This window comes from Malaya genurostris, chromosome 2 (genome assembly GCF_030247185.1).
Source record: "Malaya genurostris strain Urasoe2022 chromosome 2, Malgen_1.1, whole genome shotgun sequence".
Taxonomy (NCBI): Eukaryota; Metazoa; Arthropoda; class Insecta; order Diptera; family Culicidae; genus Malaya; species Malaya genurostris.
Genome location: NC_080571.1, coordinates 292,256,846 through 292,283,960, shown reverse-complemented (window position 1 = coordinate 292,283,960; position 27,115 = coordinate 292,256,846). Strand labels below are relative to the sequence as shown.

General features: G+C 38.4%; 1 protein-coding gene across 4 annotated transcripts in view; it reads left to right on the top strand.

Annotated features, from left to right (window-relative positions):
* The first annotated feature begins 1,736 nt into the window (after window positions 1–1,736).
* LOC131430580 (sodium/potassium-transporting ATPase subunit beta-2) overlaps window positions 1,737–27,115 on the top strand; it is a 64,537-nt gene continuing 39,158 nt past the window's right edge. Inside the window, exons 1-3 of one of the 4 annotated variants that reach the window (XM_058595658.1) lie at window positions 1,737–1,867; window positions 2,068–2,319; window positions 22,678–22,983. In XM_058595658.1, coding sequence (XP_058451641.1) covers window positions 22,854–22,983 — 130 coding nt within the window. In that variant the 5' untranslated portion in view covers window positions 1,737–1,867; window positions 2,068–2,319; window positions 22,678–22,853. Of the gene's footprint in view, window positions 1,897–2,067; window positions 2,320–22,021; window positions 22,215–22,253; window positions 22,389–22,677; window positions 22,984–27,115 lie in introns of those variants that run through there. The other 3 variants (XM_058595655.1, XM_058595656.1, XM_058595659.1) reach the window with 3 other exon arrangements.

The following is a 27,115-nucleotide window of genomic DNA, read 5'->3' as shown; positions in this document are numbered from 1 at the left end:
TAACAGAGCCAGAGAACCAAAGTTTTTACTTATATGACGGATGTATTGAAGCCGTCAAGTTGTCCACGAGTTGCATATCACCCGAGATGCCAGGTAATACAACAAGTTAAGCTAGCAAAAACGAAAAGATCGCACCAAACAGTCGAAATCAGTTCAAAAGTCTGTAAAAAGTCTTTAGACGAAAAAAGGGTTACATGATAACTAAGAAATTGACAATTTTTCGCGATTTGTAGAAAAAATTGGGTACCGGTAACTGAACACCTTGGGGTGCCGTTAACCGAAATCGGTAGACATTTTGAAAATTACTAAAAAAACAAATTTGGTTGGGAAAATTTTGATAGTATCCGGTATTAAATCACGAAATGGATCGATTTCACCTCATAAATATTCAATCCACTTACCTTTCCGATTGATGCTTTTCAATTTATGATACTTTAAAAAATGCCATAAAAAAGTAAATCTACATTGCACCTTAAAGCTCTTAGGTTAATAAGAATACTTATGCCTATGAATTGTATAGAAAACAAAGCAGCCAGTCGTGGAATTTTACTAAACCAATTATTTAGGCTGTGAACCATTTCGCGGTTAATTTTAACTTTTGGTGAAAATCTGACACTCGAGTGGTTAATTTGATGTTGTCAAAAATAACCCTGCTCGAGAGCATGGTTATTTTTGACAGATCGATAGTTATTTTCCAACAATGAAAAAAATCTCGCAATGAAAATTCTAATACTAATTCTTTAGTTGAAATTATTTCCAGTGGAAAATAAACCCAAATAACTTTCCGTCCGTCAAATTTTGAAATGGGCCACAGTTTTAGTCAAATTTAACTACTCGACACCAAATAACCACTCGAGTGTCAGATTTTAACCAAAAGTTAAAATTAACCGTGAAATGGTTCACAGCCTTAGTATTTTTTCTGATTTTTGGTATGTATGGCATGTCCATTTTAATTTATAAAATAAACCCCCACACATCAATGACTACGGGCGACTCGAAAACAGTCTCTTTCGTCGTCAATATGAGAAAGTTGAAAAATTGATTCGGTTACATAACTTCTTCCCATACATCAGGATCATGGCATGCCAGTGCAAAGAAGAACAAAGACCGTGGCTTCGCACAGCGTTTCGCCAGAAGAACCCTTCAGAAGAGCGACGGAAACGGCGAAAAATTATTTATGAAACAGCACGGCTGCCTTTTGTGAAGGACCTTCAAATTGAGCATTAATTATGAAATACGGCTTTCCGTACGACACCAATCGGATTCCCGCTGGTTGCATCGAACACGAACGAACGGAAAAAGCTGTATTTATTCAAACCTTCTATGTTGCTGTTGTTGTTGTTGTTGTTGTTGTTATTGTTGTTACTGGTGTTGTTTTGAATTGTGGTTTTCCCTGAGACACTCCCCCCGGTCCGCCTTGCTATGAGCCTATGTTTGTCCTCCAGAAGTCGGGATAAGGACGTGAGCAAATGGCACAAACTCACCGTCGCCCAACTAACGGCCGCAGTAACAGCTGAGGTATGACGTAATGAATTTTCTTGCGAGAACCTGCTGGAGAGCGCGTGGACCTCGTCGAGAGGAGAATGGATGGATGAAAATTTGAAAAAGATGACGATCAATTTGTTACACAATCAAATCTACTGGAAACGTTCTCATTCGACAGCATGGAAATCTCACTGGAATGCGCTCACGAGTGAAAACTGAGTGGGAGAGGAATGTGTTTCGTGTAGGAAAACTAGTTCTTTCGACAGGCGATGAAAACTTGATACTTCGGAGAGCCTCACTTGCATAGAGAAGTCGGTTCTATGTGGTCATAGTAAACGCGGTTATCCTTTCTTGTGCGTTCTTCAGTGGTTCAGTGATTCTGGTGAAAAATTTTGCTACCCATCATAACTCGTATGCATTTGATTCACTTTTCTTCGTTGTCCTAAACAATTTTGTTCGTCTTCTGGAAGGTTCCAACCGTGAAAGGTTGACTACAGCATGATGCAACAAATCGGTTAAGGGTGAAGAAAAGTGTATAGCACGATTGATTTTTTCCCTTTTCCTTCTGGTTATCAACAACAGAAATCAATTACGTTTCGCAAAATTTTCACCCGAATGATCCGAGCAAGTGGAAGAAGAAGGGGACCATTGGACTAGCAGTGCTCGTCGTGAAACAAAAAAATAGCTCCCCGCTGAGGAACAGAACACCCGAGAACAGATTAGAAAACAGGATCGAGGACACACGCGCTATCCCACAAACCCGACCGACAGTCTACTTCACCGCACGGATCACCAGGGGACTCCACGGAAATTTAACTTTCCTTCCATCACGGTGTTAGTATCCGCAGCGTCGATCGAAGTGAAGGCGCATGCGGTCTGATCAGTTTTGCGCGAATTGTCACGAAAAGCCAGTAACGAAAATTCACCCATTCCCAAGTCCCGCACACGGGTTTCTCGATATACTCGCCTTCCAGTACGTGTATGCAGTGATGGTTCTCCGCTCCGCTCTCTTCCACGAGCGCGTGATTTCCAGACCAGGAAGCACGAGAGTGCACAGTAGGCTAGTGTGTGTTGTGGTTGTGGTTAAAACAGTTCGGATGCAACTCCGTGCAACTTTCGCAAAGTGATGTGAGTGGAACGAGTTCGGGAGTTTTGCAGGCGGTAATCAATGTCATGAAGAGTAGCTCAGATTTTGTTTCACCATTCGTTATTCATTTTCCCGATTATATTATTTTATGGATTGAATTGATAAGGAAATTATCGAATCAACACGGCCAGACGACATGAAATATATCTTCAAAAATTGGGAAATTTAATTTCAAAATAACAACAACATCAATTAGTCTCTAATGTATTGTTATTCAAGAAAAGTTTACTCAAATAAGTTTCAAACGCTCATTGAAAGTGCATGAATTATAAAATCAGTGGAAGTAAAATGTTTTTATGGAGACATCAACTCATACACAATATACCCAAAATGATGTTTCCGATGATCTATCTATATTGGGAATCAAACAACATCTGTCGCCTATAATTTAGCAATATTTATTAAAACATTAGGAATTAATTAAAAACGTAGCGTATTATTCGTTCGATTCGTTCAAAAGTCTCTAACTTTCTATGCTTTTCTGGTCAGGACCGCCGAGAGAAAATACGAGCCTGGGGAATCAAATTTCATTTGATTTTAGGGTAAACAACATGAAACATCTTACTACGTCCGATGCTCCAGAACCTGAGGACCATCTGAGTAAATTCTGATACTATGGAAATGCTTAAGAGATGTTCCAAGATCCAAGAACTACTTGGAACATTGTCCTTAGGGACTACACTGTGTCACAGCAAGAATTACAACGGCTAATGCAATTTTTATTCGTGGTTCATACTTTTAGAACCACACATTGTGTACTTGTTTATTTATAGCTGCTCCAGGTATGTTCTCAGTAGTCCAACAACTTCAGTGAACACAGGTTTTAAGATCTATCTACACGAGCAATCAACGGCTTATGAATAAATTTGCGATACTGTTCATTGTCGGCCCAGGTTGGCGGTTCAATGCATAGGACACTGGTATTAAAGCCAGTTGTCGTATGTTCCAGTCCCAACCTGGAAGGATTCACAGTGTCAGTAGGATCGTAGTACTAGCCATGCAATGATTCTGTACGCTAAGAATCGGCTGTGAAGTCTGTTGAAACAGAAAGGCCAAATTGCACAACTAGAATGTTATGCCAAGACTTTACTTGCTCGTTGTCGTAGAGCTACATATTGCTTACTTGGGTATTTTGATCTTTTCTCGGTACATTCTCAGTCGTCCAAGAACTTCAGTGAAAACAGGTCTTAAGATTTACACGGGCATTCAGCAATTTATGTTCATTCAGCATTTTAGTTCAATGCTGTTCATAATCGTAGAGCTACATACTGCTTACTTGGGTCTTTTGATCTTTTCTCGCATGTGGTATCACGAATATGGACCGACAACGGTAAGTTCGCTACTGCCGTTATTTTTAGGACCTGAACTTCAGGTAGTTTTTGGATGGCCTAGAGCAATCACAATTACTTTATTGATCGAATATGGATCTAGAACGATAAGTTCGTTACTGCACTTTGTTACACAGGTAGATCTTAAGGCCTGAAATCCAAGCAGTTTTTGGATGAACCAGCACTTTCTCATAATTCGTCACAATGATTCCATAAATTGATCTAGACCCAACGAGTGTGGAACACAATCAAGAAACTTGCTAAAGTCATCGGTTACATTGGTAGACCTTAAGGCCTGTTCCGAGGAGGTTTTGAATGAGCGAGTTCTTCTACAGATCTTATCACAATTTTCTGTAAATAGTCCCATGAGTACATACCACACTCAATAGTCATATAAAAGTCATCCGTTGAGTGATTATATAAAATATCTGTTCTCAAGAGAATTCTGGGATGCCCAAGATCTTATTTAGATACTTCGAAACTAAACAATCTATCAGGTGTACAACTTTGCTTCCGCCGTTTTCCGATAGGTGGCTGTACCGGTTGAGGCTGGTTAAAATACATAGATGATAATGCCTTTAAAGTGAGTGTGCACAGTGCCTAACAAATTGTCATCGTCGTTTCAGTGACAGTTGTTCTTGTTTTCGTATCATTCACGCTCGAAAATGTCTGTTTATGTGCCCAATTCTCGCCATTTGCGGGAAGTTTTACTTTTCTGTTACAATTCGAAAAAAATGCAACTGAAGCGCATCGAATGCTTTCAGAAACTTACGGTGATGCTGCTCTGAGTAAAAGAACGTGTCGGGAGTGGTTTCAATGTTTTAAAAATGGTGATTTCGATGTCGAAAACAAACATGATGATGGAAGAGAAAAAACCTTCAAAGATGAATAACAATTTACTACGAGCTCTTAAAACCGGGTGAAACCATCACAGGAGATCGCTACCGAACGCAACTGATGCGCCTTAGTCGCGCGCTAAAAAAAAAGCGGCCACAGTATCAAGAGCGACATGGCAAAGTCATCCTCCAACACGACAATGCTCGGCCTCACGTCGCAAAAGTGGTCAAAAAGTACCTGGAAACGCTGAAATGGGAAGTCTTGTCCCGCCCGCCGTATTCCCCAGATGTCGCCCCTTCTGACTTCCACCTATTCCGTTCGACGGCACACCGTCTGGCAGATCAACATTTTCAATCCTTCGAAGAGTTGGAAAAACGGATTGGATAAGGAGACGCTAGCGACGGACTCCTTTTTTCGAGCCGGGATCCGAAAATTTCCGGAAAGATGAGAGAAAGTTGTCGCTAGCGACGGACAATACTATGAATAATACATCTGTAAGCACTTTTTCGCAATAAAGCTTTAAATTTTGGACAAAACGGCGGAAGCAAAGTTGTACACTTAATAGTACTATACATTTCACAATATTCAATTCCCTGAAGCATGGTAGATAGTTTTGCATATGTATATAAATTTAAATTTTCACCATTTTGCAAATTCGCGTAAATTAAGTTCGCACAAATTGAGGTTTTAGTGTATTATGAACTACAAATAAAAAATTTCTTAAAATTTTGTGGACATATCAAATTAAAGGTTTTTCAAGGTTGCGAACGTTCCTCATTAAATTCCGTACAGACGACAAGTTTTGACACATTTTTCCAATCTTTTTCGAACTAAGATGTGCCTTCGTTAAGTCCCAAAATTCCATAATTGGTCGAAGTTGTGGGCAATTTGGTGGATTCGTGTCTTTTGGGACGAAAGTGACATTTTTGGTAGTTTATCATTCTACCGTTGATTTCGAGTAGTGGCAAGAAGCAAGATCTAGCCAGAAGACAACAGGATCCTTGTGGCTTCGAATCATGGGTAGAAGTCGTTTTTGTATACATTACTTGATGTATATTTCGCTGTTCATTGAAGCAGTGGTGATGAAGGGTTTCGAAATCTTACCGCAGCTACAAATTGCTTGCCAGACCATAGCTTTCTTACCAAATTGTTCGACTTCAATCGATGTCTCGGACTGGTTTAACACTTGCCCTTCTCGCACCGTATAATATTGTGGTCCCGGCAAGGATTTGTAATCGAGTATCACGTAGGTTTCGTCGTCCATAATTGTGCAGTTCAAATTTCCAGCAAGAATCGTATTGTACAGCTTTCGTACCCTTTGGTTCGGTTCGGTTTTGGTTGTTTCTGCTTCTTGTAGGTTCGAAGATTCAAACGTTCTTTAGCACGAAGAACATTGGACTTCGAAGTGCCCACTTTTTTGGCCACATACCGAACTGAAACCTCCTTCTTTTGTTCGAACGCCTTCAGTATACGTTTATCCAACTGAGGGTTAGCAGGGTCTTTTTTTCGACCCGTTTTCGGTTTATCCTCACCGAACTTCCTGATTGCATTTGGCACGGCTTTTTCACTTACTCCTTCCATTTTTGCTATCTTTCTCAGTGACAGTCCGCGTTCTGTGCACCATTTATACACAATTTTTTGACGTTGTTCTACTGAAAGTCCACGCATTTCGAAACAAACTAATGAAAACGAATAAACAACTGCACAAGTGGATAGAGAAGAGTGTAAACAACAGGACGCAGCCATAAAAATTGACAGATTCTGAACCATTGCGAAATGGCAGCGGTTTTTGCTTGCGTCCATACTTTCTGGAACAGTCTTCATGTTTTTTTACCTTTTTTTATATATATAAAAAATAGGTATAGAATTCGCTCAAACTTTCGAAAAATTTTCCGAGGCCCGGAGGGCCGAATGTCATATACCAATCGATTCAGCTCGACGAACTGAGCAAATGTCTGTGTGTGTGTGTATGTGTGTGTGTCTGTATGTGTGTTGTCAACTAAGAGGTCGAGATCTCAGAGATGGCTGGACCGATTTTGATCAAACTAGTCGCAAATGAAAGGTCTCCCCGTCACCCAGAACGCTATTGAATGGTTTTGAGATCGGATGTTTACTTTTTGAGTTATACGAAGTTTTATGTCAAAATTTTCAGTTTTTTGACAGTATCTGTCACAATTGACCTTGAAAACAGAATATGTTTTCAGACTTAGATTCCGCACGGTAATAGCTATCCAACAAGCCATAGATTGTTAAATCCGTCCATTTTTAACGGAGATATCGAATTTTTTGTGTAAGCGACTTTTCCCCCATATTCCAGCAGTAGAAGTTCTGAGCGCTGTATGGCAAAGAAAGGCTTGGGAGCAACGTAAAACACGATTTTTTATACTGTTACATACAATAGTTTCTAAGTATCAAAAAGACTGTGAACAGCATTATTTTTCATGACATTTTGTCTCGGACCAATTTTAGCACGGTTCGTTTTTGGCAACATAATCGTTCGAATATGACATATTGGAAAGATGGCAGTACTTCCGAATTCTGAACAATTTCATAATTATATTGATTTAAACTGCTTACAGCAATAAATGCTGGAAGAACAAAACACCCATATACCATTTGAATCAGCTCGTCGAGATCAGCAAATGCGTATGTGACAAATAATTTCACTCAATTTTTTACCTTTTTTTCGAAGATGACTCAACCGTTTTCTACAAACTCAGATTCATATGAAAATTCGTATGCTCCTAAACAAGGTTCCTGAATTATGTTTGGATCCGACTTCTGGTTCCGGAACTACAGGATGATATGTGAAAAGAAATTAAAATTGTATAACTCATTTTCCTCGTAGATGGCTGAACCGATCTAAGATTCAAATGATATCTAAGAATCATCTAAGATTTGCTGATTTGAATAGTCGACAACCAAATAAACTTATTTCAGTTTTAGTGGTATTCAGTTTTCGATTCGGAAGGCACCTAACAATTTAACTCGTACTACGATATCTCAAAGATGTCTATACTTTCGGAAGGCACCTAACAATTCAACTCGTACTACGATTTCTCAAAGATGTCTATACTGATTTTTAAACATATTGAAACAAATGTAAACTAATCAGGTGAATTTGTCTGACTTCGGCTACACCGATTTTCGAATTCCGGCTCCAGTATCGAATCGTTTCTCAAAGCTCAATCGTTTTCTCAAATAAAGCCAAATCGAATTTCAGAAAAAAATTCAAATTAAAATAAACTTATAGTCCCACACAAAATTAATTAATTTTATTCAATGCTGACTTCCGTTTCTGGAATTACAGGAGGATGAATTTTTAAAATTCAAACCGATATAGAAGATGATAATCCCGAAAAGCTTGAAAGTTGGACTCAAAACTATTGCAATTTATTCGTCATATGGCCATACGAATCGGTTTGGTTTATGCTGGTTCCTGAATACCGGCTCTGGAAGTACCTTAAACTACCGTAAATTCTAAAGTGGAACTCACTTCGACATATCATGAAAAGTTTAATCGATTGTAACCTTTTTAAATAGAGTAATGAGTGATTAAAATGTTAAATTGCAGCTTAAAACGACGGTCATTAAAATAATGTCATGAAAACCGAAGAATATTCATGAAAAAAACACATGCGGATTGATAAAAAAAGGTATCATCTCACTGATAGGTGGATTAAGCACGTTTTTATTTATAATATTTTTAATTATGAAGAATAAAAAACAATGTTAGATATTCGAGTTTCGGTGCCCGAGGGAATTCTCTCCTTTCCACGGCTTTGTTTCTGGTACATCTAATTAGGTTGATGGTGACATTTATATCAACGTGTAGTGAAAATAGGTTTTGATTGTATGATAGCATATCCGTCTTTGCAGCTACATTTATTTCCGTGACCTTCTCCAGCCAATTTCTACAAATTTACGTCATTTACTGGTTACATCCTTGTTCGATTGCACTCGTACTTGGCCGTGGTCATTCAAGTAAAGGCTGTTTTAAAAAGTGATCACCAGGTAGCAATTCTCCTGTAGAGGCACTTTAAGAAGCTCAGTATGGGAGTTATGGGTTCTTGCGTTAGAGCTTCCATACAACGTTGATTTTTAACGGATTTCTACTTGTATGCTTTACACAGCGGAATGTTATTTACATCCTTCTTCAGTGTATCGGTTTGATAAGTTTATTGAAAGAATGCTGCAGTGAAGTGACTTTGTGAGAGTGTAATGACGTGACATAGTGGAATTCAACGGTACAACAACAGTACTTTTTTTCCTTTTTTATTTATCACTTCTGGTCAGTCAGTTGTGGGCAGAATGTGACAATTTCTAGTAACTTCACTTTTGTCGGTTCGGATAGTAAATGGCAAACGACCTTTGCCTTTACTTTCTGACATATCAGAGACTCGGATGACTCGTATCGCTAAGATGCCTAAGTTTGACTCCTCTGGTAGAAGGCAAAAGTTTAGCTACGAGAAACCTTCTGCTTACTTAAAATGACCCTTGTCACGTCTCACTTTTCCGCACTTTATTCTTCACATCCTTGCTCTTCCTTGAGTATTATGGCTTTATAATTTCATATTCTTTCTCTTCTTATAATCTCTAGTTAGTTTGATATCGTTAAAAAACCGGAAAAACAACAACAGTACTATTAGTGATAATAATCTAATAACAGCTCAAACAGAAATTTAGTGAATTTTTATTAGCTTGGATGTCTGTTCTCTGTGCCTCAGGGTAGTCCTCTTAGATCGTTCTTCTTTTTAATTTATCTAAACGATTTAAATTTTTCGATAGAATGCATGAAGCTATTTTTCGCGGACGATTTTAAGCTGTTCAACATCATTGAAAACACTGAAGACTGCATATTTTTGCCAATGCAATTAAACAACCTTTCAAACTGGTGTGAAGTCAACAAGACGATACTAAACCTCTGTTATCTCATTCAGTCGCAAACGCTCGACCGTGAACCTCGATTATAATATCTCAAATACAGTTTAAGATCGAAGATCGTCAGTCATGGATCAAGGAGTTTTATTAGATTCTAAATTGACTTTCAAGGAGCACAGAGAATTCATTATTTCTAAAGTTTCTAGTCTTCCTGGGTTCAGTTTTCGTATTTCCAAGAACTTTGACGGTATTTACTGTCTGAAAGCACTCTAATGTAGCTTGATACGATTGACTTTAAAGTATGCATCTGTCGTTTGGTCAGCATTTTACCTGGAAGTCTCGGGCCTAACAAAGAGAACAGAATTTTTTGGTTCAAAATTAACTTTATTCATCAAGAGCAACTTCCAGCGCTGCTCTAACATTTCAATACCACTTTTGTAGAACGATTCATCTTTTCCTCAAAATAGGCCTCAGTTTCAGCGAAATTTCTTATCGACGAGCATTTGTTTCAGGTCCGCGAACAACCAGTAGTCGCTGGGAACCAAATCTGGCGAATTCGGTGAATGTGAGAGCAATTCGAAGTTCAATTCTTGTAGTTTTGCCGATTGACTTGTGACACGGTGTGTTGTCTTGATGGAACAATTTTTATTCCATTGCCAAATGCGGTCGTTTCTTTGCTATTTCAGCCTTCAAACGCTCCAATAACGCTATATAATATTCACTGTTAATAGTATTGCCTTTATCAAGATAGTCGATAGATATTACAACATGCACATCCCCAAATACCGAGTCCATAACCTTTTCAGTCGATTGTTGTGCGTTTGGGCGCTTTGGGCGTGGTTAACCAGTTACTGTCGACCCTGATGACTACCGTTTTGATTCCGAAGTTTCATCCATTATTACATATCGACGCAAAAATTTCGGTTTGTTACGTTTAAATATGGCCAAATAATTCTCAGAATCATCAACACTTTCTCGTTTTTGGTAAACAGTGAGCAAACGCGACTCTCACTTTGAACAGAGCTTCCTCATAGTCAAATGATCAGTGAAAGATAAAGTCAACACGTTCTTTTGATAACTTTACGGTGCCAGCTAACTCACGTTACTTTACTTTTCGATCATTCAAAACGATTTTGTGGATTTTATTCATGTTTGCTGGTATTACCGCTTCATTTGGACGTCCAATCCGTTCTGCATCATCGGTGTCTCGACGACCACGTTTGAAGTCAGCAAATCAACGTTTTATTGTTGTTTCTGATGAAGCGAAGTCTTCATAATACGTTTCAAGCCATTGTTTTGCTTTTTTTCCCATCAAGAAGCAGTGTAAAATTAAAACGCGAAATTGTTTTTGATCCGTTGTTCTGAAAATAACAAAAGTAGCGTCACTCTTAGCACAATAACTCAGAAAGTAATGAATAGAATATTAACTGAAAAAGGGGACTACAATAAAACTAGCGCCATCTATGTGTTAGGCCAGGGACTTTTCAGCCCATGTATTATATGTACAATGTGTGATTTTATCGGGTTGTCATCTTCAGTATTTGGAGTGCAGACTCTTCACAGGATTACTCAACTGTAACTAGAACTGCCCACTAAACATTATGAATCGCCAACCCTAGCTTCCCAGTACCACCGTTAGGTATCAATTCGGAGAGGAAGTCAATCGGAGCTCGGAGCTATCGATAAGTCACGTAGCAATCTACTCGTCTAGCCCTCGACAAAGGATCTAGATTACACCGGCGGAAAGTTTCCCAACGAAGAAAGCTTTCCCGACACCAAATCTCGCGTTACACCACGCGGGATACCCAAAGAAGTTCCGAGGTGATTCCGGTGATTGGAACATGGCTTCCGGTTCACTGGCACCCGACGACTCGACTTCGGTGCTGTGACTACTACCCGGCAGGTCCCTAACGAAAGATCTAACCTACACCAACGAAAAGTTCCCCGACGAAGGAAGTTCTCCTAGAATCGACGCTTACGATAACCGTGAACGAATCGACCGGAAAGATGCCTGAATCGATCCAGTGATTCCGGTTGAAGGAAGGCTTCCGGTTCAATGGTACTCCGACTTTCCTAACCGAAACTACGTCTACTCGTCTAGTCCCCGACGGAGGACTACACCGACGGAGAGCTACCCGACGAAGGAAGTTCTCCCGAACCAACGCTCATTCGTTGCAGTATACCCGCAATCAGGAATGTCACGGTCGACACTGCGTCCCAATTCTCGGCTCGGTGGACTTATTCTGTCGTCAACATTTTGTCTGGAGAGCCAGGACAGGTAGGGGATGTCGCGTGGCCAAACCTGTGCTGGTACCACCTGAACCAACCGGGGTGTATGAGGAATTGTGTCAGGGCGAAGTTCACTTCGCCGGGGGATTTATCGACCCTTCCGGAGACGATTGCAATGAGTCGATGTGTCCACCTGCCATTGGTTGAACTGTCCCACTTCCACTGCCACTCGCGTAGATAGGCAGCTTTGAAGGTCTTACGCATGCTTCGTCTCCAGTAACCGTACGGTACGTGTTGATTACGCTGAGACACATCAGTCGATGCATGCTCTCAAGCATCTGTACGTTCTACTCCACGTTGAGAGCCGAGGACCGTACCGGGCTGCCGTAACTTCCTGTTCCAATTTTCGACTATTAACCACAATTATTTCGGTTTTGAGGTACGCAAGTTGCAGTTTCTTGCTACGCAGTCAGTCCTCCGCAATACCAACCGAAAGTGATGCACTCAGGTTGACCTCCTCGATGAATTCTCCGTACACTGTCAGTGTGACATCTTCCGCAAAATTGACTATCTTGAAGCCTGGTGGGAACCTCAACCGCAGTACGCTGTCATACATGAGGGGGCCCAGGACGGATTCCTCTGGTACTCTAACCGTGATGGGGTGCTGCATGTGCTTTTCTCGGTTTCGTAGAGCAACACTCGGTTTTGGAAGTAACTTTTCAGGATGTTTCCCAATGTTCATGAACGTACGCTCGTCCAGACATCTTCAGTATTACCTTCTGCGTTTGTAGGGTGGCTCCATGACAGCAATCTATGCATTTAATGACTGTAACAATCTTCGATTTCAAAGACCTCTTTCTGTTCTTTGTTCCTTCTCAAAGAGAAAGTCTCATAGTGGAAATGAACGAATTGGATGCTACCGGGTATTGGTGGCAAATTTGGAAGAGAAAAACGCCTTTCAATTAAATGAACAAAGTACTGATAAATTTGAATTGAAAGCATCGCTTAGTGTTGCCCCTTTCTTGAATGATACTTATACAAAAAAAACCAAAGACACTAATAAGCCACGCTCTCAAATCTTCTTGGAATTTTATCCAATCTACTTTACTCGAAGTGGCGAAAACTATTTAAAAATATTAGACAATGTACCTTTTACGTTTCGCGTACAAGTACGATAGAATCACTACCAACGCTATAATAATGGCATTGAAAACCTAACACAATGTCGTCGTTGCCAAGGCTTTGGACATGAATAAAAAAAATTGTCATACGCTGCGTGAGTTGTAGTTATTCGCAATGAAACGATGTCTGTCGAATTAATTTTGTTGTTGTGATAGAAATTATACATCCAATTACTTGTCACATTTCGACGGACAAAAAAGAAATTTGATGCTTAGATAACAATGTTCCAATGTAGAATCATTAAATTTAGTGAAACATACCTAAAATTCAGTAAACCTGCTGTCAGGCCGTGCTCATGTGGCACCAGTTGGTTCTAATGTACTTTTTACCAAGCATTTTTTGTTGAATGGCGTTTTGCTAACAATATTATATTGAATTAAAATTTTAACAACGAATCATTCAAATGAATTTAATTGGAATACTCGAGCGCACAAGAATTTCTTAATTTTTAGAAATATTTACAAAATTCATATTGCCATTGTGGTTGGAACATTTCTTAAGGTAATTCACAAATTGAAAAAAACAAGTCTACGAACTTAGGTGGTTAATTGATTTACTGTTATGGTGGTTGTCTAACTTCAAATTAAGAATCGAATTTTACTTTGACATTTTTATTGCTGCGATAAATTTAGCTTTCCATTGTGCTGATGAGTGAATAAATTTCTTTGAAGATAATTTTCAAAGACTCACAAAGTATTGATCTAAATTGCTCATACTAAGAGATCTAAGATGATAAGCCTACCTCATGAAATAACCGACAAGGTAATCGGAATGGGCGACTACTCCAGCAGGTGTCAAAAGACTACGACTGATCTCATGAGATGGTTGAGTATTTTTTTTAATCTGACTTCCAGATTCGGGTCAAAGAATGCGACAAAAGTCATTCAATCATATGAATGACAAGTGAATTGAGGGAATTCGAATAAATGACAATCAATTTGTTGTTCTAATTGGTTGTTGATCTATTAAACTCATTTCGCCTTTCCCTATTCCTTGTTGTTAATGTGGTAGAGTACCATGATCAAAAAAGGATCGGAATTTTCATTTTAAAATTCCCGCGCTTGTCCAATCGGTAAACTTTTATTCTCTCAACGTTGGCAACACTTTTATACACATTCTGTCAAATTTTGACGCATATCGTACGATTAGTTTTTGTTTGGTGTCTATACAAAGAAGTTGAAAAATTTTCGTGTGGCGATTTTTATAATGGATGAAAATTTAGAACAACGTGCGTGCATCAAATTTTGTGTTGCAAATGGATTTAAGTGTTCCGAATCGTTGAAAATGTTAGAAAAGGCCTTTGGTGAATCGTGTCTAGGAGGCATACGAGTGGTATAAACGCTTCAAAGGTGGTCGTACAAGCTTGGATCATGATGAGATCCCTGGCCGCCCAACAACATCTGTTACTGAAGAAAACATTGAATCGGCGAAGCAACCCGTGTTGAAAAATCGTTCTGTACCGATTAGAGAGATTGCTGTGTTGTTGGGCATCTCTTATGGATCAGCCGAACACATTTTAACAGATGTTTTGGGTTTGAAACGCGTCGCTTCTCGGCTGGTGCCAAAAAAGCTGAATTTCATTCAAAAACAGCGTCGTGTTGATGTGGCCAAAGAGATGATTTCCAACGCAGATAGTTACCTCACATTCATCGAATGCATCATAACTGGTGATGAGGTGTGGATCTTTGAATATGACGTCGAAACCGCACAACAGTCGACCGAATGGCGCTTCAAAGGCGAGCCGAAACCATCTATTATAAAAATCGCCACACGAAAATTTTTCAACTTCTTTGTATAGACGCCAAACAAAAACTAATCGTACGATATGCGTCAAAATTTGATAGAATGTGTATAAAAGTGTTGCCAATGTTGAGAGAATAAAAGTTTACCGATTGGACAAGCGCGGGAATTTTAAAAGGAAAATTCCGGTTCTTTTTTGTAGGAAGTAGGAAGAGATACCGCACTTTTCTTTAAATTAAAATAAACAGGCCGTAACAAACCGTTGCAATGTAAATAGTACAAAAAAAATCAATGATAATTATATTAAATTATTAGCCACAAAAAAAGTTTTTGTTTTGGGAGAGATTTCGCTTTGCAGGGTGATATACCACTCGTGAACAGAGCTGCCAACTATATTTTTTTGAATATCTGTATTTGGCGGAAAAATCAATCTGTACAACATCTTTCTCCTCGATAAATGTATTAAGAGCGGACTGGTTTTGAGATTTGAGAACAAAAAAAGGGCCGAACAACCTGGTTCACCACTGTGGAACCAAACACAAAAATTCAAAATCGGTATTTATCTGTACCAAAAATGAAATATCGGTATTTTAAGAAAGCATATCTGTATTACTGTATCGAGTCCAAAAATCGGTATGGTTGGCAGCGCTGCTTGTGATTTAATTCGAGATGGGTAAGGCAAGAAGAATGCACTCCTTCTTGGTTAAAAAATATGACAGTGTATGTATTTTTGTTGTTCGTGAACCATTTTCAAAGAATAATAAAAATGTCTACTGTCGTTCTTCGACCCATTTTACTATTTTCGGGTGACCACATTAGCTTCGGGTAAGCATTCTGCATGCCGTAAATAAGAAACAAAACATTTTTCTGTCAATTGTTTTATTATTTGATGCATTTCACGTCATGCGTTTCTGATTCAAGTCATTCCAAATGTTTTTGTTCAATACCATATTTTTGTCGTGAATACGACTTACTTTACTATGGGGTGCCTTTTCAAAATTAGCCATATGGAAGAATGGGCAGAACTTTATCGTAAATATCTCGACTTGTAAAAAAGGGCAGCAACATAATTCTTCTTCTTCATTTTACCATTTCATCAAAAATATGATCAGGAATTTAGGATAATATTTTGAACATTGTGAGATAACCACAAACAACTCAAAAATTAAGTTTTCTAAAACTTTGAAAACAACGCGGAAAACTCTTTACTTTCGCTTGGCTTTTTCGCGCAAGGACGACGATTTTGAGGTAGTCAGGCACATATCTTCATCTGAATGCGTATAAAAGGGGAACCGTGGGCAAAAATCGATCATTTCTTTTTGTGTGTTGGTTGGAAGCAGACGTCGTGAGAAAGATTTATCATTTGCTTTCCGGTCGTCGAGCGATATCATCAACCAACAGCGATGCCAACCCTACGGATTTATCCGTAGATCTACGGATTTCAGTGGTTTCTACGGATCTACGGATGAGCCTTTTAAAATCTACGGATTTTTCCTTATCTCTCCGGAAATTTTCAGATTTCGCATCATTTCTCCAGATATCTACGGAGAATTATAAAATCGCGCACTTTTTTCTGATAACGGCCAATAAATCTGTCAACATTCACTTAAAAGAAAGATTTTGAATGATTCGATGCTCACTAAGAGTCATTCATAGCATTAATTAAAACGAAAATGTTTTATCTTTCGTCTGATGTTAAAATCAATACTTCAAAATTCCTCAATTAAAGTTCATCTATTCGTCACCGATCACTCATTTTTGGAATCCGGTGTTTATGGCTTAAAGCTTCAAGCTGTTAATTTTAAATTTACGAGTATAGGTACACTTGAAACTGAATCTACGGATTTTACTGCAGGGAAAGTTAGTACAGGGTGGCAAGTGACCGGGAAAATCGGGAAAACCGGGAAAAAGTCGGGAATTTGGTTTTACCGGGAAAAACCGGGAAAAAGTCGGGAATTTTAGTGCAAATCCGGGAAAAAATATACTAGTCCTAATCTTAGTAACGATTTTCAGCATCATGATTTTCCTGATACAACAAATGAAAAGATGAAGGCCATTTTGTGTTTGAGCTAGGAGTTCAGTACAAGTTTGGAAACTTCTTATTTTTCCTCACAGGTTCAATCCATTGAAAATGGTGCCAACACCTCAGCAATTTTAATTCAAAAAGCGATTTCTTAGTTGGCATCAATAACAGCACAATGAATGCCCATAATGAAAAATAAGGATAATTTGGATACTTCTGCTGGATTTCTATTAAATCTCGACAAATATTAGAAAAGATTCCAAGTGCAAATGACAGTTTCTCTTTGTTTATTTTCTCTTTCAATTATTACTGTATTTTCCAACATTTTATTAACAGCAGATCGAAAGTTGATAGTTTCAGTCGTTCTTCTATGCAAAGTGTAAGATAGTATGATTGCCTATAGGACCATAATAATCGAAAGAAAGAGCAAAGAAAGAGGAACTGTCATTTGCACTTAGGACCTTTTCTAGTGTTTTTCTTCAAATTTCAGAATAAGTATGCATAATGGTAAAAGTAACATCAAGTAACATGTTTGATAATTTTTTTAAGAAATCTTAGGAGCCGTGTTTTTAGTTGCCAGCCAATAATTTCCCTAATTTCACTCAAATTTGTCTCAGTAATGTAAAATTGTGACAATACTTGTTTAGTAATCTTGGTATTGATTTCAATTGTATTCACAAAATCGACAGAGCTGTCGACTTTCATTTTATCCACCGTTTACAAGGAGTATTTGATTTCCTTCTTTGACAGTCGATGATAGGAGAATCAAATTTAGATCATCTCAGTCACTAGAGGCAAAGATGGTTGTTGTTTTTCCAAAGTGACAAGCGTACATTTTAGGAATTCTAGAAGGATTTTGTTCTCTCGCCAAAATCCAACTCTGAAAGAATATGTTGTTAGCAATGGTCTGTCGTCCTCATGTACACCTCGTGCACTGCACAACTGGTCAAATAGGCTCTATGAGAACTTGTATGCACACATTCAGGAGAGGCTTCAGTGGCTTATGCTTATGACAATTGAAAACAAATTGCTGTCTCAGTTGCATCGTCGAAACGGTTCTGATATCATACCGTATAAGCAGTGCACAACCCGTATATTTTGTCACGAGACGCCACTGGTTGTTAGAAGTAATCGGGTTTGAGGGAGGAGTGTTGTGCTTTAGTTCATTCATTTTTAATTTTCAACCCTATATTATACCAAACTAAAAAATATTGGAATAATTAGAGATGGTCAGTCCCCGTACGGTCCAACAGAACTAGTTTTCCTCGAAGATTGAGTAAACTGGAGTTCTTTATTGAAGAATGATAGCTCCCTGTTCTTCTCAATAGAATAGTCTTTCTAAACGTTTGTTGGTTTGAGTAATCTGGTAGAATTTCGCGAACTTTGAAAATGTATACAAAAGAGAATGATTATTGGTAGAACGAATGCAAAAAGACTTTATTATTATTGAATCTGTTAACTACAAAATATAATTTATAGCTCTCATATTATTTTCGAAGAAACATACAAAGTTTCAGAAAAACGAAAGAACGGTTTAATAGAACTAATTCTTTCGGTACAACTATCAAGATTTCAACAGTTATTTGAAATTAACGGTTTCTAGAATACACTCCTAACTTGTATAAGTTTTAAGAAGGACTGATTTTCCAGATAGCCTTCAAAAGACTGATTCAGTGGTAGTCTTGAAAAAAATTGAATAGTTCGTTTAGACAAACTGTGGATGAGAGTTTTAATCGTAGTTCCAAGGAGATAACCGAAAAATACTTATTTCTCAATGTTTTTTTGGACATGTTAAAAAACCGGGAATTTTTAGTCTCGCGCACCGAGAAAACCGGGAAAAAACAGGGAAATTGAAATCGCTAATTCACTTGCCACCCTGTTAGTATCACTGTCAACTAACAGCGACGCAGAGTGCACCTTCTGCGTGGTTAAAACCTCGCTCAGGCTGCAACTCTCATTCGCTTTCCAGTCATCAAGCCGAGACTTTGAGTCTGCTCTTAGTTCTAAATTTAGTTCTTGAACTCAGGTCCAGTTCCTTATTCCAGATTTCTTCTGTTCGATGCTGCTTAGAATCATAATAATACTCCCAAAGAATTATGTGACATTTTACTGCAACCCATTTTGGTAGTCGTGGCGAGAAATCGTCTTCAAGCTTCAGAGCTTAGTTCCGGAATATGGGTTTAGAATTCAGAGCCTGCGTGCTGAACTGGATTCTGGAAAAAGATTCCGGAACTGATTTCAGTTTCGAAATTGTAGTCTACTAAAATCCAACTGAATTCTGAGTCTGTTCTAAGTTCAAATTGTAATGTAATATTCAAATTAAATGTTGGATTGATTTATATACGTATGAACAAGAAATTTCCATCATGCAAGAACTTTTTTTACGCGATTATTGTTAATTAAATCTAAAATTGGGTTATTGCAAATCAAACGCGCAACAAAAAGGAGCGCAAATTGAGATTTTAGTGTACCGGAAATAATGTCAAAAGTTCCAAAACGGAACACACTTCATTTTCTCAGAAACTGCTGAACAGATTTTCACAAGCTTAGATCTAAATGAATTGTTGTATGGTCCCGTGAGCTGCTATTGAATTTAGTCCACATCCGACTTCCAGTTCCGGAACTACAGGGGAAGTGTGTTTGAAATTTCAGATCGTCATTTAGAGTGAACCTGATTTTATTTGTAATTTATGCTAGTTTACGTCCCAGCGACCATTTCCGTTTCTATACCATGAACAGTTTTTGTGGTAAAAAAAATGAGCACTTCGAAGTCAAACGTTCTTCGTGCTAAAGAACGTTTGAATCTTCGAACCTATAAGAAGCAGAAACAACCAAAACATAGTCCGAAACAAGAAGCATCGATCAGGCCGAGGGTTCGAAAGCTGTACAATACGATTCTTGCTGGAAATTTGAACTGCATAATCATGGACCACGAAACCTACGTGAAACTATTATTATATTATTAAATATTATACGGTGCGAGAAGGGCAAGTGTTAAACCATTCCGAGACATCGATTGAAGTCGAAAAATTTGGTAAGAAAGCTATGGTCTGGCAAGCAGTTTGTAGCTGCGGTAAGATTTCGAAACCCTTCATCACCACTGCTTCAATGAACAGCGAAATATACATCAATGAATGTTTACAAAAACGACTTCTACCCATGATTCGAAGCCACAAGGATCCTGTTGTCTTCTGGCTAGGTCTTGCTTCTTGCCACTACTCGAAATCAACAGTAGAATCGTGTCAAAACTTGTCGCCAAGAAGTCTGTACGGAATTTAATGAGGAACGTTCGTAAAAAGGTGCGCCAGCTAGTCTACAATGGCTAAGTAGCGAATGTTCAGAATAATATTCTGTTGTTGTAGTCTAATATTATCAGTATATCGAATAAAATTTAAATATCTAACACTTGTGAATTATTTTTTTTTTTTTTTTTTTACTTTTTTATTTATGACTTCTGGTCAGTCAGTAATTTTTACTTTTTCGGTTTTTATAACGATATCAAACTAACTGGAGATTATAAGAGGAGAAAGAATATGAAATCATAGAGCCATAGTACTCAAGGAAGAGCAAGGATGTGAAGAATAAAGTGCGGAAAAGTGAGACGTGACAAGGGTCATTTAAGTAAGCAGAAGGCTTCTCGTATCTAAACTTTTACCTGCTTACTTAAATGACCCTTGTCACGTCTCACTTTTCCGCACTTTATTCTTCACATCCTTGCTCTTCCTTGAGTACTATGGCTCTATGATTTCATATTCTTTCTCCTCTTATAATCTCCAGTTAGTTTGATATCGTTATAAAAACCGAAAAACTTGTGAATTATTTATAGCGAAATCAAAGTGCGTCCATACTTTCTGGAACAGTCTTTATCACAGTAATTTTCATGATAATATGTGTAATATGAGAAAGGCGTGGATTCCTAATCAACTTAGCATATCAAAACTATTTCTCTTTTTGATACTTGTAAGAAAATTTTGTTATTTTATCTACTAACGAGACCAGACTTATATCAGCAGTTGTTACAAAAACAGCTTTTTGTTATAAACTTGTTACGTCTTGATGATCGGGTTAAACAGGTTTTCATCTGCCGTTTTTCACTGAAAAGCACTGGTGCCGTGGATTGCTCTGATTTAGCACTTTCGAGCAGAAATGCAAAATTCTGACGGTGTTTCATTGCGATTTCTGTTCGAAAGTGCAAAACCAGAGCAATCCACGCCACTAGTGTTTTTCAATGAAAAACGCCAATTGAAAACCACTGGTACCTTGGACTGCTTTGGTTTAGAACAAACGGGTAATCTTCTGCAAAACCTGAGCAATCCACGAAACCAGTGTTTTTAAACGAAAAGCGCTATACGACTTCAATAAACGCAACGCCTGCATCGAATACGGTTGAGTTTTTCGTCCGGAGTCTATGTTCCGGGGTTTTAGCTACGGGTTCACGAATGCCAATAAACTGTGGAATGCCATTATGAGTAATGGTTTTCTAAAAGCTGGAAAATGTTCACCAAATTACCCAGCCCATATTTGTTCGTATAGATGAGTAATAGCCTCTTTGGTCGCTTCTTACTCCGTTTCTCAATTGCGGAAACCCCGAAAGATATGGCCGTGTGAGATAGGTTCGTATGAAAAGATTAATATCGTAATGCTATAGAATTTTATCCGAATTTACGGGTTTGTGATATAATATTTATACAGAAAAAAAAAACTTGTATCTAGCACTACAAATACTGGAACCAAAAATGATGAATATATTCCGTTTCCACCAAGCATCGGAATAAAGTTATTTACCCAGCAGCATCGATCCTAGAAACGGGAGCAGTAATCACTCATCAGCCAATCCGATGTTTTCATAAACCCATTTAAAACAGTGCAATTATTCTGATTGAATTAATACTATCGAAATTCTTATCTTTCTCACCACCCACCGCTAGACGCCTTCTTTCTCTCTCAGTGTGAACTGCAATAAAGTTGGCACAGAAAAATTTTCATCTCTTATTTTTTTCTCTCGCTCTCTCTCTTTCTTTCATTCTCGCTCTGGTTACCAATATACTACTCTCAACTCTCGACCGAAGGCATGCTAGCATTGCTAGATTGATTGAGGGGGGAGCACAATCATCCCCACGTTGGGAGTACGCTCGCACTCGAATTCGCCAGTTTAGCACCAGCCATCGGTTGGTGAAGCTTGTCCAGTAGCTGACTGGCTGGAAAGAGAAATCCGAGAGAACCGAAGAGTGGAAAATCTGATCGCTAAACTAAGGACTTGTCGCATACTTTCGCTCGTTAGTCCAGTGGAGTTCGTGCTGTGCCGTGCTGAAGAGCAGACCTGGAATCGCGAAGGCTCTGTGAAGTTATAACGCAAGGACAGGTGAATGTTGGGGGTGCTGGAAGGTGGTTGGGTTGGAAAATTTAGTTTGCTGAAGTGCTCTAATTATAACGGGAAACTGCCGAGTGAAGCAAAGGATTACGACACTAAGCTAGAGAGCTGCGGTGTTATGTGAATAAGCGAAAAAAATATTATATATATTAAGCGGATGCACGGGTAATTAAGGACACTGAAAAAGTGAGAAGGAAAATTCGCTGGAATGCATGGCAGGTGATTGCGAGGAATGTGTGAGTGATTTGGATGATTTCGGAGTGAGCGGTATGAGAACCTTTTTGACCCACGTTACTGGAGAGTATCTTTGTGAAGAATTTTCGTTACTGGCAGATTGTTACATAAAAAGTTGAAAGCGGAAAATCGAACAGAATTCGAGCGCACGAGTGTCAAATTTCACAGCTGTGTTCAGATTCATGATCTTAGGGAAGATTTTGTTGGTTTCTATTTGCAGTATCGGATGCTGGTTTTGGTAAGGAAGTGAACAGTGGGAATTGGTGGACAGTGGTCACATAACAAACCGGACCCGAAGATTTCACGCGTTCGGTAATAGCCCTGCACAGGGAACGGTTGTCTTCTCGCCTTGCACCTTAGTCCAGGAAGGATTTGCCAGCTTGAAAGGGCATCATCATGGCCGATAAAAAAGTAGCGGAACAATACTATGCCCCACCCGAAAAACTGGGCAAATGGGAAGGATTCAGTAAATTCATCTGGAATGGCGAGACCAGCCAGTGTCTTGGCCGAACTGGATCCAGTTGGGGTAAGTACTAACTGATCAAATAATACAAATTTTCCTCCGATACGGATTGGGAATCTAATTGTCCTTCTGGTACTGGAATTCGGCCATCTTGTTTTTCTTACCCCTCTTTTGAGGGATGCGCTCTCTTACGTTATTTTTCTCTCTCTCTTCATACCATTCGACATTTAGGTTAAGGCAATCAGCTATCGAATATCCTTGAACCACGCTCTCACAGCATAGGTTTTCTCTCGCATCCGTTCGACTTCACTCTACTTGCTGTCAGATCCCTTCTAGAGAAACCACCGTATGCGAATACACCGATTACATAAATTATTCGATTTATTTAGATTGTTATCACGGAAATTGGATCCCGCTTTCCATTTTGTGGAGCATCAATTTATTCCAAAGAATGTGTTTTTAACATAATTCTCCTTATGTTGACGGTTTTGTTGATGCAAATTTGTGCAAGTGAAATGATGAAAAAGGCATTTACCGCAGCCAAAAATCAATACAGTGCTTAAACTCACTGCTCATTAATAACTGCAGATACTCATCGAGTTTCTTTCCATTATGGAACAATCTCAATTGGCCTTCGAAAGACAAATTTCCACCAGCCTTGCGAATGCATCATCCCGAAAAAAAATACCGATTCAAAAGGAAAACAATTTTCCAGTTATATAACCCCAGTGTCTCCGATTTTTACCACACACTTTGGGGCAAACATCCTGGATCAGTGGGTTGGGAAAAAATTCGAAGCACTAGACAACTATTCTACCACACCACCGTTAGATTGAGACTTTTAGGCCATCCCTTTGTCTCGGTGGGTGGCCCTTCCCAGCAGCTAGTAGACAGAAGCAAAACTGCAGTTGATTTTTTTCTTCTTTTGTTTCGTTTTGTACTCGCCTGTTCTGCCCGCTGTTCGATGCGCTAATGGCATTAGAGCACGCGTCCATCAACAGGAAACTGCAGCTCTGTGTAGAGCTTTGTGAACTTGGACATATGTTTGGAGTGGCGAGGGCGAGAGCGGAACTGAAACTAGAATGACAGGTCGAAGAAAATTTTTTCCCGTTTCGAAGGGTGTATCGATTTTTGTGTCGTTTTCGGAACAGCGTGGTATAAATATTTAGTGGGGGGGAGTATTTCTCGTTTCCTCGCCCAGATTGCTTCCTTCTTCGATGTTTTCGCCTGGTGCCACTCCATTGTGCACTGTTATATAACCAGCAGGACTAGCTGCGGTGAAAAGAAACAGCAATTCCGGCAGCTGATATGGGAATGGTATTGGCACGGGGGAAACTATTATTTTCATCCACTAGACTGTAAGGTCTAGTTTTTATGGCCTGAATAAAGTCCGACTGAATGGTTTGCCCGGTGGGGTTGATCTAGGAAATGGGACAACAATGATGGAAGCGAAGTAATTTGCTGGTACAACGAATTTCACGAGCCATATGTTTGGTAAGTCAGGATTGAAACAGTTGAATGACCAATTTGTGGACAAGATAAAACGTTTTAATTTACCAAAACTAGGATCACATATAGACAATGTAGTTTTCTTGAATTTTCTACAGTTTATAAGCCTAACATCTTTTACCGACGGATAATTTTTAAGACCTCTTCGATAATTCTAAAGCCCATTGGTAGCTCTCGTTCCCTGCATTTACAATACTGTTGTTTACTGAAACTGGCCAACGCAAGAGAAACTCGAGAAACTATTCAATTTATCATTGCACTCGTAGTTCGTCATCTATTCAACTGCTTCGGGGAAGTGGTAGCCATCGTTGTTAAACATAACCTAACTGAGTTTATGTTTCAGACCATTTTATTCATTCGCTGCTTCCAAATATTTCGTACTATTTATTCAGATTGATGGACCCTACTAGACGAAAGTTTTTTGTCCCTTATAGACGAAAATTTTTATACCCTGAAAATGACGAAATGAATTTTCGAAACGTTGGCCAGTAACGCTAAATTAATATTTGACGAATGATTAAATTGACCGTATTTATGCATTTATTTTATTTCATTCTCATTTTTATGTCCATCGGATACAAAAATTAAAATGGACAGGATGCGAAAAAGCCCATGTAAGTTGACCATTAATACACGGATTCTAGTCCATTTCCGGGACCATGGTTAAGAAATCATAAAAACATGTCTTCTCATTAGATTATACCCATTACTGAAAATTTTACGAGCAAAATGATTCACATTGTGAATAATAACTCATCTTCCATAAAAATTTTCATGATTTTAATCATTTTTCTCATATCATTAATAATAGGCACGATCTCAGGAGAAGACATGTTTCGTGATTTTCATAATTTCTGGATCATGGTAGTGGCAATGAATTTTTATTCATGTAGTCATTATGAATAACACCGTAAAATAAATACTTCAAGGACAACAGATCGTTTAATTTTTCCAAAACTACTAGATGTTTCTCCGAACTCGAACTAACCGAATTTGATTTTAGAACGATTAACGGGGGGAAGACAGATTGGAAAATTGACATGTGAATTCAATTACGTAATGAAAACCGCGACAATTTTACGGCAGAGACGGATTCTTCTAATCAATTGGGCTATCACTTCATGTATTTTCATATGCAGGGTAGTTTCAGTGGTAAAACAATTTCCCCGGCTTGGAGTTAGTCATGGGTTCGGGTCCCATCTCTGCGGTAACATTTTCGTAGTTGTCATTACATAATTGCATTCGCATGTCAATTTTCCTATCTGTTTTCCTGATCATATTTACTTTTTAACTTATCACTTAATAAATGACTCTTTTCCTAGAGCATGGAAATCTTCATTTCTTGTAACAATATTTAAATCTGGTGCAAAATCTAACATTCGGAACTACCATGGAATAGCCATTATCTCATGCATTCCAGAATTGTAAACGAAAAACTTTTACATCAACTTAAAAATGTAATAACAAACAAACAACATGACTTTTTTAAAGGCCGCTCAACTACAACAAATCTCTTAGAATTTATGACATTCACTCTGAATGCAATGGACGCCGGCAACTACGTAGAAACTCTTTACACTGACTTTAGCAAAGCCTTCGATCGTATTGACATACCATTACTTCTACACAAACTACAAAAATATTGCATAAAACATACTCTTCTGGAATGGCTCAAATCATACTTAACGAATCGTGTACAGGTAGTCCGCTTCCAAAATATTCTGTCTGAACCAATTAATGTAACTTCTGGCGTACCTCAGGGTTCTCACTTAGGGCCTCTCCTTTTCATTTTACATATAAACGACATTTCCTTCATACTCAAAAATCTGAAAGTGCTTATATATGCAGACAACATGAAACTCTTCATGGAAATTAAAAATATCAGCGACGCTGTAATATTCTAGAACGAAATCAATCTATTCCACATTTGGTGCTGCAAAAGTCTACTCCAACTCAATGTAAAAAAATGTAACTCAATAACTTTCAGTAGGAAAAATGAAACTATATCCACAAACATACATCTATAAAATCAACTTGTAGAAAAATGTAAAATTGTAAGAGATTTAGGCGTAATCTTAGACTCCAAGCTCACATTTGTGGAACACTACAGTACACCCATACACAATTAAATTATTATACACTACATATGTCAGACCTATTTTGGAATATTGCAGCCTAGTATGGAATCCATACAATATTATTCACGAAGAACGCATCGAATCTACTCAAAAACAATTTCTTTTATATGCACTTCGTAAATTAAACTGGACAGCATTTCCTCTACCATCATATGAAACACGCTGCATGCTCATTAATATTCAAACACTTAAAGAACGCCGCGACCTTGCAATGCCGTTTTTTATCAGCGACATTATTTCTCAATGCATTCAATCACCTTCTTTATTATCGCAACTAAATTTTTTATACACCTAGCCGTCAATTACGAACCAGGAAATTATTTTTAGAAAGAAACACTAGAACAAATTATGCAAAATATAGCCCAATCAATCGTATAATGCGCCACTACAATCAATATTGCGAACATCTTGACCTTGGTATGTCCAAAAATGAAATGAAAGCACATCTTAGTCGTAGAAATAATGCGTAGTATCTAAGTAAATATTGTAAACCATTTATATGTAGTCTACATTTGCTTGACGAAATAAATAAATAAAAAAAAAACTAG